Source organism: Nicotiana sylvestris, chromosome 2 (assembly GCF_000393655.2).
Source record: "Nicotiana sylvestris chromosome 2, ASM39365v2, whole genome shotgun sequence".
NCBI classification, from domain to species: Eukaryota; Viridiplantae; Streptophyta; class Magnoliopsida; order Solanales; family Solanaceae; genus Nicotiana; species Nicotiana sylvestris.
In genome coordinates, this window is record NC_091058.1 from 124,624,462 (window position 1) to 124,640,653 (window position 16,192).

The 16,192-nt window shown below is 38.6% G+C and overlaps 1 protein-coding gene across 1 annotated transcript; it reads left to right on the plus strand.

Moving 5' to 3' along the window:
* The first annotated feature begins 682 nt into the window (after window positions 1-682).
* LOC138885537 (uncharacterized) lies at window positions 683-1,108 on the plus strand. Its single transcript, XM_070166495.1, has one exon. The coding sequence runs from the start codon at window positions 683-685 to the stop codon at window positions 1,106-1,108; it is 426 nt and encodes a 141-aa protein (XP_070022596.1).
* The last annotated feature ends 15,084 nt before the right edge of the window (window positions 1,109-16,192 follow it).

A 16,192-nucleotide genomic window follows, 5' to 3' on the forward strand; every position in this document is an offset into this window, starting at 1 on the left:
AGATTCGATAACATTCACTGAGTAAAAAGAATCGTCCACCGGCCTAATGTCCGCCGCCTCTAGCCGATGCGCACTATAATGAGTTCAAATGCTTTCCTAGGTACAAGGAGATAGGCTACGAAGAATACCAAGATACTACCATATCTACATCACGTACAAGAGATGATGAAGAGGTTCACAAAGATAGAGTTTCGACATGTCCCTAGAATCAAGAATGAATTCGCAGATGCACTAGCCACTTTGTCCTCCATGATACAACACCCGGACTAGAATTTCATCGATCCCATTCTGGTAAAAATACATAATCAGCCAGCTTATCGTGCTAATGTCGAAGAAGAAATGAATGGAAATCCATGGTTCCATGATATCAAGAAGTATTTTGCAAAAGGAGAATATCTGGAACACGAAAACCATACTCACAAACGCACACTTCGGAGGTTGTCCAACCATGTTTTTCAAAGAGGAGGAATTCTGTATAGAATAACTCTTGATCTAGGGCCATTACGGTGTTTTGACGCCAAAGAAGCCTCCAAATTACTTGACGAGATACATGCCAGTACCTGCAGCCCACATATGAATGGTTTCATCCTAGCCAAGAAGATACTCAGAGCCGGATACTTTTGGATGACTATGGAAATGTATTGCATCCGGTTTGTCTAGAAATGTCACCAATGCTAGATACATGCAGGTAGGATACAGGTACCTCCAAATGAACTCAATGCAACAAGTGCACCTTGGCATTTTTGCTATCTGGGGAATGGATGTCATCGGTCCAATCGAACCCACCACTTCAAATGGGCACATGTTCATTCTAGTGGCCATCAACTATTTCACAAAATGGGTTGAAGCTGCAACTTGCAAAGCTGTAACCAAGAAAGCCATCGTAGATTTTGTTAGGGATCGTATTGTTTGTCGATTCGGGGTTCTAGAATCCATCATCATTGACAATGCTGCCAATCTCAATAGTGACTTGATAAAAGCCTTGTGTGAAACCTTCAAAATCAAGCACAAGAATTTTACAGCATACAGGCCTCAAATGAATGGAGACGTGCAGGCCGTCAAACAAGAACATCAAGAAGATACTAAGGAAGATGGTAGAGAATCATAAACAATGGCACGAGAAGTTACCATTTGCCTTATTGGGATACTGTACCACAGTTCGCATGTCAATTGGGTAAACTCCTTACCTATTGGCTTACGGTACTAAAGTCGTCATCCCCGCCTAGGTAGAAATTCCTTCTTTGAGAATTATACAAGAAGCTGAACTTAGTGATGCATAATAGATAAGGAGCCTCTATGAGAAATAAGCTCTCATTGATGGGAAAAGAATGAATGTAGTATGTCATGGTCAACTCTATCAAAACAGAATGTTTAGAGCTTTTAACAAAAGGGTCAAACCTAGAAAGTTCACACCGGGAGAGCTGGTGCTAAAACGGATCTTTCCCCATCAGGTTGAAGCCAAAGGAAAATTCTCACCCAACTGACAAGGTCTTTATATGGTTCACAGGGTACTAATAGGAGGATCACTCATACTCGCAGAGATGGACGGAGAAATTTGGCCAAAGCCTATCAATTCAGATGTAGTCAAAAGATACTATATGTAAACTGTTTGCATTTCTTCATATGATGTAATTGAACTACGCTTGACCTGATTCCCATTTAAGAGGGAATACGTAGGCAGCGCTGTGAGTTCGGTCACAATTCAATAAAAAATTTATTTTCCCCATAATCAAAAACTGGGGCAGAATTTTGAGGACCCTCAAAATTTTAAAGCAAGTTCAGCCAACAGCAATGTACGCGGAATAGCGAGAAATTCGTCTAGTTAACTGGGGCAGAATTTTGAGAATGGCCCACAAAATTCAATGTCAAGAAGATCGCAATGTCTCTAATAATGTCATAGTTATTGGTTCATCTGATCGATTTTTAAATTGCATATTACTATGTTTCAAATCACTATGTATATATATTTTTGAAAACTTTATTATTTAGCCAAATTCTACCCAAGGTGACTCGAATATGACTCTAGTGCGGAGTGGAGCAAAGCAAGCAGACAAAGGCACGAACCAACCTCCCCCACAAAACTCATGATTTTTCTTTGGATGCAGGAACAAGGAATAACCACAAGTACGCACACCTTAAAATCATTACCTGCATAACAACCGGACTGCCAAGCACAAATATATCTCCAGCTAAGAAATATTCTTCTCCTACTTGCTATTTGTCTATTGCATGAGACTAAGCACTGTCTCAAAACTTGCATGAGACTAAGCCCCGCCTCCTCATTTGCACAAGGCTAAGCATTGCCTTCCACTTGCAAGAGACTAAGCACCGTCTCGAATCTTGCATGAGGCTAAGCATTGCCTTCCCCATGCATGAGACTAAGCATTGTCTCCTCTTCTTGAATGAGGCTAATCCCCGCCTACTCATTTGCATAAGGCTAAGCATTTCCTTCCACTTGCATGAGACTAAGCATTGTCTCAAATCTTGCATGAGGCTAAGCCCTGCTTCCTCATTTCCATAAGGCTAAGCATTTACTTCCCCCTGCATGAGACTAAGCACTGTGTCAAATCTTGCATGAGGCTAAGCCCTGCCTCCTCATTTTCATAAGGCTAAGCATTGCTTTCCACTAGCATGTGACTAAGCACTATCTCGAATCTTGCATGATGCTAAGCTATGCCTCTTTATTTGTATAAGACTAAGCATTGCCTTCCCCCTACATGAGACTAAGCACTGTCTCCACTTCTTGCATGAGGCTAAGCCCTGCCTCCTCAACTAAATAATGCTAAGCACTGCCTTCTATTGCATGAGACTAAGCCATGTCTCCTCTTCTTGCATGAGGCTAAGTCCTGCCTCCTCAACTGCATAAGGCTATGCACTGCCTTCCATTGCATGAGACTAAGCCCTGTCTCTCTTTCTTGCATGAGGCTAAGCATTGCCTCCCCAATTGCATAAGGGTAAGCTCTGCCTTTCCTTGCCTGATGCCTAATGCTATGCTACTAGAAATCTAGCACTATTTTGCCTTCTCGGGGCTAAGCTCTATCCCAATCATATGCAAGACTAAGCTCTGCCTTGATTCTCTTATATGACCTATCATCATGTCTCTACATCTCATGGGCTGAAATATCGCCATTTTATCCAAAGGCATCATAGTCCGAAGGCGTCATCCTCATAGACTAAAGACACCATGTCATGGCCTGAGGATCTCTCAATATCGCACATTATTATTCAAAGGCATCATGGTTCAGAGGCACCATTCTAATAGCCCGAGAACATAATTTCATGGCATGCGAATCCCTTATCTCATGATTCATGGCCCGGGACGTCATGGTCTCAGGACATCATCCTCACCATCCAAAGACAACCTTCATGGTCCAAAGGGAATTGGCATCATGTTTAAATTCTCACAATAATCCATATATATTTACACGCATCATGTTTTAAGTTTTGCAAGTAATCCAGGAAGTAACTGTTCTTCAAACAGGAGCAATCTTTGCTCCGGTTTCCGTTTGCAATGTTCACATTCCGCAAATGTTTTAAACGTAACAAACCACCATCAGTTCCCACTTTTTACGTGCTCTATAACACATACGTTACGTTTCAGATTCACATGCATAACTTCACATAAATCCATCTGATATTATCCTTCCTAAAAGAACCCTTTCTGAAGCACATGACCATTCCCAAAACAAATCCATTGGTTTCATTCACTGTAGGCTCCAGAACTACACACGGCCTGATTCCAGTAAAACCAGGGATATGTAGGCAGCTTAGAAACTAGAGTGTAGCCTATATATTCCAAATCACTCCATCTGGTCAAAATCAATCATTATTCTTTACCCGATAACTCTTTCATCCTTTCTGGGTAAAGAGGGGCAAATGTTGATACCCAATTTTTCCTCATATTTTCTCAAATATATATATATATATATATATATATATATATATATATATATATATACTTTCAAAATAGTGCATATGCACCATCACTTAATTTATAAACATATACAAGCATTTTTATTATATAAATACTCATTAATTACCTCATAAATTATTCTACAATGATTTTATCATCTAATTTCACTATTTACACCTATATTAGGTTTTAAATATTTTTTAACATATTTTTCATAATTACATTTGTATTTTAAAGGCTAAAATTGCACATTTGCAATAATAGCCTATATGTACTTATAATTATCTTATTTATGCCAAAATAATCTTTGTATACATTTATAATGTTAGATAACTATTTTATTTATTTTTTATGCACAAATGATATTCCCATTTATTTATTTATTATTTTTACAAATTATTTATTAATTAAATTTGGGTATTTAAATAACAACCCATTTTTAGCCTATTTTTGGACCAACTCCCACGCCCAATTGCCTAAATACCTAGCCCAAAACCCCACTACCCCAGTCCCCATACCCGATTTTACACCCGACCCAATCTCCCTTAAATTCTGGTCGTTGATCTTTCAAGATCAACAATCCTCATTTATTCTCCCATTTTAAATTAACCACTCCAACCCTAATCCCCTCATTCCCTAAACCCCGCCGCCCCTGAATGCTCTCTCCTCTTCTTCTCTTCTGTGGAAACCCGAGCATCGTCACATATTACCCCCTCTGATTCCAACCCAAAGTGGATCAATCAATGATTCCCTAACCATGTTGACCCTTCTCACTCCTGGTTACTCGCTTATGGTGTTACATAATTGCTTGCCTAACATGGTAAGTAGATCTCTTTAATTTTAAACCAAATCTGGTTCAAATCTTGACCTTTTTCCATCTGTGTTCGTTCTTGTTTCTCTATAGTGTGAAACTCTGAGATTTTTCGTGATTTTCTACTTACCCTAAAACTAGGGTTCAGAACTTTCTAAATCTAATCTGGCTCTTGATTCTTTAATTATTTTTCCTTTAATGTTTCCATCTATATGTCTCTGTGCATCCTATTATAACTCTATTCATTAATTTCTGGCTGATTTTTACTTACCCTAAATTTAGGGGTTTTTGATTCTTCGAAATCAAACCAAATTTGTTCGATTCTTTAGTTACTCTGTTAAAGTCTTTGTCTATATGTCTATGTGCTATCTTCTTACTTGTTATTTTTTGTCGATCTTATATGTTTACGTAAATTAGGATTTCAACTTTTTTTTCCATTATTAACTGTTACGCTCTTTCCTTTATAGTACTTTGCCCTATTTGTGTGTTCTAATTTAGTGCTATTTAAACCCCTCCCCCATTTTCCTCTAGACTTAAAGTTGGAATTATTCTCACTACCGTAAACTATATAATGTTATTATTATCTGTTTTCATTCTTCGCCGATTGGAAGCCAAGGCCAAAAATCCTCTATTGTTTGCTCCTGTTGGTGACCATTGCTACATTTCTAGATTCTTTTATGTTTCATCTGAATTGGTAAGTTACTTAATCCCTTGTTACTTTACTACTCCTTTAGTATGGACTATTATTAGACTAGTTATTTTCTGCATTCAAAACATGTTGAACTCAGTGAACTAATTATTGGAATCTGCTTAACTCTTGTAACTTAGGATTTTCTTTTAGCATTGAGCATGTTTTGACATCTTTCCTTAAGAACTAGTTAATTATGTATGCCTTAGTAGACTCATTAGCTTGTCATTAAACATGTTGCGATGTTGCTTGTCTGTTTCTGTACTCACCATGTTAGGATACCTTTGTTAAATTGTTATTGCTAATTCATGTTTTCCTGACATATTAGCTCCCTTTCTGTGACAGCCTGATATGAAATCTTTGTCATCTTTGTGAAGCATGAACTGATCCTTATTAGTATCTGACTTTGTTAACTTTCAAAACTTTATCAAGTCTGCTTAGTTTCAAATTATTTGTTCTATGTGTGATTCTTTTCCTACATACCCTCTCCAATCCTATTCTTCTCTCTTGAATTCTCACTCTTTTATAGCTGAAAGCCAAAGAAATTTAAGTTCTGTTTTCTGGCCTTCCTGGTGTAAGCACTACTCATGGTTCAAATGAGACCCTCGTGAACTTTGACACACCAGGATTTGGTCCATATTTTTTCTTGAATTGTTTTGATCATTCCTCTATAGTTTGAGTACTTCCCGGTGTTCTTGAAGCCCTTGGGAACTCTGACACACTAGAGATTTTGGCTTGGTATGCTTATCCTTAAGATAGAGGTGATTCATTCATTGCTGGTCACTATGTAAATATGAACATGGGCTTTTGAACTTATTGTAAGGTGAAGGCCTGGCCTGTCCAGTCTTATTTGGTCCTGCTGTAGGCTTCCTATAGTTATATACTTTGTAATTCATTCATTTGGTTTTGGTCTGTAATAATTATTTTTAATAACAAATGGGGAAATAATAAATTGGGAAATGGGCTTATCTTTTTTTATATTTTTCATGAAATGGGTAGATAACATGCCTATAGGTGTTTACTTAGTGCTATTGTATGTTAGATAACCTACCTATAGACTTCACTTTATTCAAAACATTCTACTATTGTATGGTAGAAGCCTAGATGTTTACTCTGTCTATTATTACGTGTTAGATAACATGCCTATAGGGGTTTACTTTGGCTCAAATATGCTCTATAGATAACCTGTCTATAGGGATTTACTTTGGCTCAAATAAGTTCTGTGAATATTCTACCTACTTTGCATTACATGATTAGACACCATGCCTATAGGAAATAGAATAACTAAAGTTCAACTTTTATTATATCATATTCAAATTTGCCTCTTTAGAAATCATGCATGTAAGTTTAATCGATTGTCACACTTGCTCAGTTAGTATGCATGTCTATAAGAACTAACAACAGTTTCAATCATCAGAGGTAGAACTCATGTCCATATGCTAATTACCATATGCATTAAGTACTAATACTGGAACTTCATGTAGTGTCTTGCTGAATGTCATTAGAAAGCATGCCTATAGGAACAACTGAGTAATTCTGAATATCCTTCGTTGTTATCACTGTCAACAGCTGAATAATTTGCCTAGATAATATGTCTATAGGTTTAACTGCTTCTAATTATAATCATTAGGCAACTACGCAGTCACTTAGAAATTACTTTACACAACTGCCAGTATGATTAGAATTCAGAATCACCAAGAGATCATGCCTATAGGACCTAACAACCTTAACTATTGAAACTGTCAATACGCCTAATATGTTTGCGTGAATTTGCTGCCTAATGTGTGGAGGCTAATATGAGCCCCTATTTTTTTATGCATGAAAGTCCAACTTGTTTTTGTATATCGTTTAGTTTACCGTTTTTTGAGCAACCTAAGTTGAGTCTAGAACCATCCAAAATAGAGGTCCAAATGCCACCGGGACCATAGGTATGAGATGGGTAATGCACGCATAGTGTACAATTTAAAATTGATAAGAGCTCTTTTAGGTAAATAACTTAATGATAGTAATCGGGTAGCAGGAGATGATAGTCTGTGCCCACTTAATATACCCCTTTTTCCGCTTTTCTTTCTTTCATCTTCCTAATTCCTCAGGTAAGCTTCATTCCAGTCTGACTTTTTCTTTTTACTTTAATTTAAGTTTAAATCATTAGATTCAGTAATATATTACTTCACATAATACATTGAATGATTGAGAAGAAGAAAAAAATTTTGAGTCTGAGGGCTTGGATCGAGGTCCTGAAAAGCGCGGAGGTGCCATTCCTCAGGTTTAACGTTTTCCCCAGACTTCACTCTTTCAAAACTTGTATACTTTCTAAAGAGTCGTCTTTTTAAAAAAAAGGGAACTAAGGCAACTTTTAGGTGCAACAGAAGCAAGGTTATTAGATACCTCAGGAAAGCCCGGCAGGACCACATGTGCAAGTTTCCCTGCATGTCGCTTATCCGTGATAAATTCTTCATATTTGCGTGACTAATATAATAGAAAGTAAAGGGACTCTATTATAATCTTACAAATCTAAAGATCTCAAAATGGAAGAACGAGCTCTTTTGCTCGCCCCTATCGAAGCCCGTATTAGCTCTTTTCAGGTTGATAAGGTGGAATTGAAAACTTTGGTGTGAGTAACACCCATATCATAGGGGAGTTACGAAGTATTATTTATGTTGCACAGGGTGATCCTTTAAGCTAAAAAACTTAGAACCCCCCATTCCTAATAATTCCCCTTTTCTCTATCAAACTAATTCACGTGATTTGAGTTCGGCTAGAACCCACCGTTGTGGACCTCGAGGAGTGCCTAACACCTTCTCAAGGTAATTTGAGCCCTTAACCGATCTTTGATGATGAAACTAGTAAACCTGAGTCATTTGCAATAGGTGCCCTAACGCACCTTAATCCGTTGGGTGGAGACTCTCTTTTAATAACTATTCTTTCCACTCCTTAAATGAGTTGCTAGCGTCGAAACTCGATTTCATGAGAAAAAAGGGTGCGACAGTGAGTATGGGTAGCCTTGTCCATTATTACTGATCGGGTTATGCAACCTATATCGCACTTCTGGAGGGCCATACAATGTGAGTTAGGCACACGAGTTGAGTTGAATACAACATTACACCACCAGACGGACAAACAGTCCGAGCACACCATTGAGATATTAGAGGATATGATTTGTGCCTGTATTATGGATTTCAGGGGTTCTTGGGATGAGTTCTTGCTGCTTGCAGAGTTTTCCTACAACAACAGTTACCAGTCGAGTATTCATATGGCTCCTTATGATGCCTTATATAAGAGAAAATGTTGTTCGCCAGTTGGTTGATTTGAGCCAGAAGGGGCTTGTTGTGTACCGATTTGGTTCAAGATGCCTTTGAAAAGGTCAAGATAATTCAAGATTGACTTCGTACAACATAGTCTAGATAGAAGAGTTATATCGATCGGAGAGTTTGTGATGTTGCATTCATGGTTGAAGAAAGGATTTTGCTCCGGGTTTCACCCACGTAGGGTGTGACAAGGTTCGAAAAGAAAGGCAAGTTGAGCCTTCTGTATAGCAACCCCTTTAATATCCTAGAGAGAGTTAGTGAGTTGGCCTACAACCTTGCATTGCCACCTAGCTTATCAGTAGTTCATTTGGATTCATCTTTCCATGCTTTGGAAGTATTACGGAGATCCATCCCATGTATTAGATTTCAGCTCAGTTCAATTGCACAAGGATTTACGAAGAGGATCCGGTGGCCATTCTAGCACGGCAAGTCCGAAAGTTGAGGTCTAAGAATCATCATTCTGTTAGAGTGCAGTGGCAAGGTCAACCGATCGAGACAACTACGTGGGAGTCCGAGTCTGATATGCGAGTAGATACCCACACCTTTTCACCAGTCCAGTTACCTTTCTATGTCTGTTCGAGGACAAACGTTTGTTTTAGTGGTGGAGATGTGATGACCATATGGGGCATTTTGAGTTCTAGCTCGTGTTCCGAGACATCGATTAGCTCATTTAGTATTTTTTTTTTGATTTGCGTGCATACTCCGTGTCTTTTTCTGGAATGTTTTAATGTGAAAAATTGAAGAAAATATGAATTTTAGCTTTAACATGATTTGAGTTGAATACGGTCAATATTTTGTGGAAAAGACCCCAGATCGGTATTTTGACGATCCTGGTGGGTCCATATTGTGATTTTGGACTTGGGCATATGCCCAAAATTAAATTTTGGAAGTCTCTAACTAGATTTGACATGATTTATTGAAAATTAATAATTTGAAGAATTAAAGAATTCCTAGATTTGACCATAGGTTGACTTTATAGCTACCATGTTCGAATTTCAGTTCTGGAACTTGGTGTAGGTTCTTTTTGCTATTTAAAAATTGTCTGTAAAATTTAGTGCAAAACGAAGTTGATTTGATAGAATTTGGACGCTCGGTTGTGAATATGAAAGTTCTTGAGTTTCTTTCAAAATTTCATGCATTTTGATATCTGATGCATAGCTCTAGGTGTTATTTTTGTATTTTGATCATGCAAGCGAGTTCATATGATATTATTACACTATTTGCATGTTTGGTTTGGAGCTCGGATGAGTTTCAGATAGGCTACAAGTCATTTTCGGACCTAGTTACAGACTTCAACTAGTTTTCTGTTGTCTAGTGCAATGTGCTTCACGATCATGAAGCCTCTATCGCAATTGCGAAGGGGAATCTAGGCTGGGGAGGAATTCCTTCATCGCGAATACGAGGAGCTCGTCGTGAACACAAAGTAGTGGGGGTTTACCCTTCGCGAACACGAACTTCCTCTCGCGAACGTGACCTTCCTCTCACAAACGTGGTGTTAGGGAGGGACCTCAGGGAGCTGGTCAGTTACTCTTTGCGAACGCATTCGTTGGATCGCGAATGCGAAGGCAGGAGAGAATAAGCTTTCACGAACACGAGGAGTGTCTCACAAATGCGAATGCCTTTGGCCGGAGCTGCTTAGCTATCATGTCAGGTATTTCGCGAATGCGAAGAAGACCTGATCTCATTGATTAAAATAGTCCAAACCTCCAGATTTATCCTATTTCTCACTATATTCAAGTTTTCGCTCGGCCTAACGCAATTTTGAAGAGGGTTATCATCCCAACTTTATAGGTTAGTAGATTTTAACTTGTTTCCTTACATTTTTATAAACACCCATTGATTTTAAACTTTAATCTATACTCTTTCATGGTAGAAATTAGAGATTTAGGTAGCAATTGGGGATTTTGACAAATTGAGATTTAGACCCCAAATTAATGTCAGATTTTGAAACTAATCACATAACCGTGCTCGGGGGTGAATGGGTAATTGGTTTTTGGTTGACTTTTATTGACTTTTTATTTTTATTAAAGAATGAATCGTTTTCACTTGTGGGTAGTTTTAAATCTTATTTTGAATTGTTTGAACTATATTTGATTAGATTTGATTGGTTTGGAGGCTAATTCTGCAGGAAAAGACGTGGTTGCGCATTGATTTGGTTGTGGAGTGAGGTAAGTGTCATGGTTAACCTTGACTTGAGGGATTAGGACTTGTTAGTCTATTTTCTACATGTTTTATGTGTGGGAAAACACGTATGTGAGCTGACAAGTACCTATGCATTGTCATTGGGTTAAAGCATGCATGTGAAAATTATTCCTTTGTGTTATATTGATCCGTTAATTATGTTATACTACTTAGGTTAGATTATTACTTCTTTAATTATTAATCTTGTATTTATGGTTTATTTTAAAGATGTTGAATATTTTAGAAGTTGAAGTTTGATATTATAGCACCATATTTGAAATGAAATTATTCCCCGTCTTGTTTTATTATTCATATTTATATTGTTGCTTGGTGAGGAAGAGTGAAAAACACGAAGGGTATTGTCATGCCTCATTGCATACACTATCATATATGGTGAGATTTGAGAGTAAAATCATGAAGGGTCATGTCGTGCCATTATATTCATATTATTGCATGGTGAGGACGAGAGTAAAAGCACGAAGGGTGATGCCGTGCCATTATATTCATAATATTGCATGGTGAGGATGAGAGTAAAAGCAGGAAGGGTGATGCCGTGCCACTTTTATATCATTGATTTATTTGATTTTCGGTTTTGGTGATTTACTTAGTTATATTGTTGCTTAATTTGAAAGATGTTATTTAATGATTTCACACTTGCCATGTTTATGATATTTTCCCTATCCGCATGTCCCCTCCCAATTAGTATTTTATCATTTTATTGTTATTTTGCTTCTTTATATACACTTGTATATGTTTAGTTACGCAGGTGTCTTGTCATAGCCTCGTCACTACCATGTCGAGGTTAGGCTAGACACTTACGGAGTATAGTAAGTCGGTTGTACTCATACTACACTTCTTCACTTCTTGTGCAGATACTGGTATCTGTCCCAGTGGTGCTTGAGGTGCGTCGGCTTGGATCACTTTCATACGGAGACGCGAGATAGATCTGCCAGCGTTTGTAGACCTTGAAGTCCCATTCTATTTCCTACTTTCACTGTTTATCTCTTTCAAACATCTATATTTATTTCAGACTATATTTGTAGACTTCTAATTGCTCGTGTACTAGTGACTTTGGATTTCTGGGAGTAGATATTATTAAGTGGTTTACTAGCACTGTGTTAGATTTGAAATTTATGTATCGTTAAATATATTTATTTATTTTTTAATTGTTAAAATTGGTTAATTAATTATTCCACATCGGCTTGCCTAGAAAGTGAATGTTAGGTGCCATCATGACCACGAGGTTGGGATTCCGGTCATGACACTACAAGAGTCTGATTGATGATTATCTTGCTAGCAAGGTGTCGAGGACGTTGGCAACTTAGGTGGGGGAGAATGTCATGGGAGGCTTTCCATCCAGGTTTCATGACCCCTTGGACGCGTCCCATGGCATCCTGGCAAGCTTCCCAACGCCTAGAGCCATGGACAATCCCATGGACTTGGACGCGCCAAGTGACAAATGCTCATGTGCCTATGTCTCCCAATCACTAGCCGTCGCACCCAACCTACCAACAGACCCTTCGGCAGGTCGCGTCCCAGCGCGCGTTCATTGGCAGCGCAATCGATCCATGCTTTGCGTCCAGCACCACACACGCAGACCCGGATACTTAAGACAAGGTTGCAGCCCCTCTAAGTGCCGCCAATGGACCTGCTTTTATCTTGTAGGAATCTAGGTTCCCTTTGTTGTAAATATATAGTAGTTTAACTTCCTGTATTTCCATTATGATTTTCTAACTTATTTATGTCAAGTTTTGTAACTTTGGTTTATCTTTTTTAAGCATTACTAGGGGATCAAGAAATAAAACTTTCAATCAAGCAAACAATTCTTTGTATCAGTGTCACTCCCCCTCGACACCGTATTGCCTTTCTGCAATATCTTTTATTAATGCAGTAAGCTTTTTTTCATTCTCATTCTCCTTTTGTTCTCTCAATTGCTCTTCCCATCGATTTTCCCCTACGACACTAATAGTCTCGTCTAGCGTACGGAGGGGACTCCAGTTGGCGGATAGTAACTGCACGGAAATTGGTTGCTTAGCCATATATCGCCCTTCCATGACTTCTCAGGAAGGCGCCGCATAATAGTATGCATGTAGGCACAACTAAATAAGTACGTGTGCACCAGAGCGGCTATGTGTTCACCATGGAACTTAATTAACAAAAAATAATCTACCGCAACAACTGCATGTGTCCGGTATCAAAGACGGATCTAGAATTTGAAGTTTATATGTTTCTATAACAATCTCAACTTAATATACATTACTAAATGGGACACTCACTCAACTATTTGTAGTTATACAAAAAATTTCTTAATAGACATACAATAAATCTGTTCAGCAAAAAGTTACTGAATTTACGAGCAAACGTTGTGCCTTTGTCTGGTTCTCTCAATTTATAGGTGCATGAAATATCAGTTTTCCCATATGGTGGCGAATCGTGGAATCATAGTAATGTGAAATATAATACGTGTGAGATGAATTATTCTGCCAATAATACTAACAACTGCTTGTAATAGTGGTCCCATTTTCTCCGGTGTACGTGTGATACATGTGGTGGCCTGGGTCGATGATATATACATGCATAATTGCAACCGTCCAGTGTACTTCACGAGTGAAAATTCAAAGATAGGAACAAATTGTAATTACGTGAAGCATTTTGAATTCCAACTTTCTCGTGGAGAAAGAAAATATGTTCGGATATTTGTAGTTTTCTGAATGATTTGTGAGTTTTTCTTTTAGCCAAAAAAAAAAAAAAAACACACATACGAACTGCTTTTTCAAAAAAACAATTTACTGGAAAAAACTTTTTACAGAAACGTGTTAACAAAACTACTTAACAAATTAAACACTATCGGAAATTAATCTTGTAACGGTAAGATTTCAACAATATTTCCACAAACACATACCATCTTGTGAAGTTCAAGTTTTAAAGATACTAACAGGTTTTAGGAACGTGAAACATGCATGGTGCATGTGCAGTGGCGAAACTAAGAATTTCTCCAAGGGTGTTCAAATCTAAAAGAAGTGAAAAATATATTCGACAAAGGATGTTCAATATATATTATATACCTCTAAAATGTAATATTGTACCTATATATAGACTATTTATATACTTATTGTAAGATTGTTTACCTCAAAAAATGGGAGTAAACATTAAATGTGCTTTGTGGGTTTAAAGATATGTGATTTATTCCAATACTAGTGAACATGCAAGTAATATTAAGTTTAAGTAAGAAGAATTGATGAACCAAACCAGTATTGCTAGAAAATAAGGACCTCAAGCTCTACTTTTTGGGGGCCTCGAGGTGAGCTAAGAGCAATGAAGTATGAATAATAAAGTAAAAACAATAAAGCTGAAGAAAAATTGTTGAGCACGGTAAACAAGAAAAACAAAGCAAAGTAGAATATTCTATTGCAGTGAATAATGTGTCATTTACAAATGATTGGGGTCCCCTTTATATAGGAGGAGAAAACCCCAATATAGTACATTCCTAATTGTGGTCAAGAATTCTATTGGTACAGGTGTGTAACCACCTAATACAGACCAGTACCATTTCGTACAAATCTTATCTTTTGATTTATGCCTTGATCCACGTGTCCATGAGAAATTCCCGCTCTTTCTTGAGTGTCTTCGAGATTGCTCTGCCCTCAATGTAGGTTGTGCCAGACTTGTCCCTCAAGATGTGTATCCTTCAGCCAGGTCCGACCCCCGCTTCGAGTTGCCCGGACTCGGACTCATAGCCCAATTAAAGACTTCGGAATCTGGGCTCCTTGATTTTGACCGTATACATATAGTCCCCGCGTGTCTTAGAATGAAATGATATGAAACGATTTGGATTCCCGCAATCCTTAGTGATGACGTCATCCCTGTGATGCAAGTGTTCGAAGTGACTGAAACGTCCCGTCGGTCCATTTTCCCAAAAACATTGAATGCATGCCAGCAATGGTCGACCACCAGTGTCGCTGAACCGTCATTGCCCTCCTATAAATATGAAGTGATTCCTTCAAGTAAAGAACTTTATTCTTTCTTCTCCCCTTTACCATCTTCATCTCTTTCTCCAATCATTCATTTACTCCGCCTCTTCAAGGACCGGAAAACATCAGGCTCCTGCCTGAAACACTATATCCCTGTGCAACCTGTATTTTTAGCTTACAATCATGGCCAAAACCTCTAAAACAGTCCCCAAAATGGATGAAACATCGCCTTCTTCTGCCTCCCGACCGGCCAACCGGTGGTGCCGCCAACACTTGAGGAAATCACCCCCAGTAATTGCATTATTAAGAAAGACTTCATCATCGAGAATACTCCCGATGTCGCAGGACGATGTGAGCACGTATCTTGATAACGAAGCAGCTTATCAAGGATGTCAAGAGGGACTGTCGCTTGGGGGATGAGGTTGAGGTTCAGATCTCGATCCCCGATAAAAAAGCATTACTACCCACAAGGAGGGATTATTGAGTGTTTACACTTACCTCTTCATACTAGGTCCACTCGATCTGGTAGTGATCGACTTCTATAGAACGTGCAACGTCACCCTCGGTCAGATTAATTACTTCTTTTGGTGTATCGTGATCATGTTGCAGTAATTCTCTGAAAAGGCCAATGGTTTCGAATTCACCTTTAGCCACCTGATTCAGTTGTATCGGCCTCATGTATTTCGAGGGCTCCTCAAGCTGCAGTGCCGACCTACAAATTCCTTCTTTGTCAGTACTGATAAACCCAAAGATCGGGGTTGGATGAGCCGGTTCGTTAGAGTAAAGACTTCGGATGTCATCCCGAGGATAAAATACCATTCCCAGAGAGGTGGAACTTTATCTGTAAGTGGAGTTCCTATTCCTTGTACCTATTCATACTTTGCTTCCATATTTCATAATGCTGTTATGCTTCTTCTGGAAGCCGATGCTTGCGCGCCCCCAGCGGTGCCCGAACTCGAAGATTGGGTTCGAAAGTTATCTTCCACTTCTTCCTATGATGAACGCAAGTGGTGTGAGTTATCGAAGGGCCAGTGGGAGGCCAAGAACCACGGTAAGTGTCTTTTAACAGTTTCAAACGCTCTTCATATATTGGCAGCATTTTATTTATGCCTACCTGTGCAGGCCTCGACGATGCATCTAAAATGAGGTCGGCTCCGATCGAGGAAAAATCCAAGCCTTCAAATCCAAAGTCTGAGAAGGACAATAAAAGAAAAAGGGTTTCGAGGCTCCAAGATCCTCAAAACAAGAAAACTTCCACTCTAAGGCTACGGAAACGATTCGCTCAAACGGGTGCAGATTCAACCCATGACTCCCCGGATG

Bases quoted from the DNA above. Each gene is read 5' to 3' on its own strand.
- LOC138885537 (XM_070166495.1), top strand. From the start codon at position 683: ATGCAGGTAGGATACAGGTACCTCCAAATGAACTCAATGCAACAAGTG.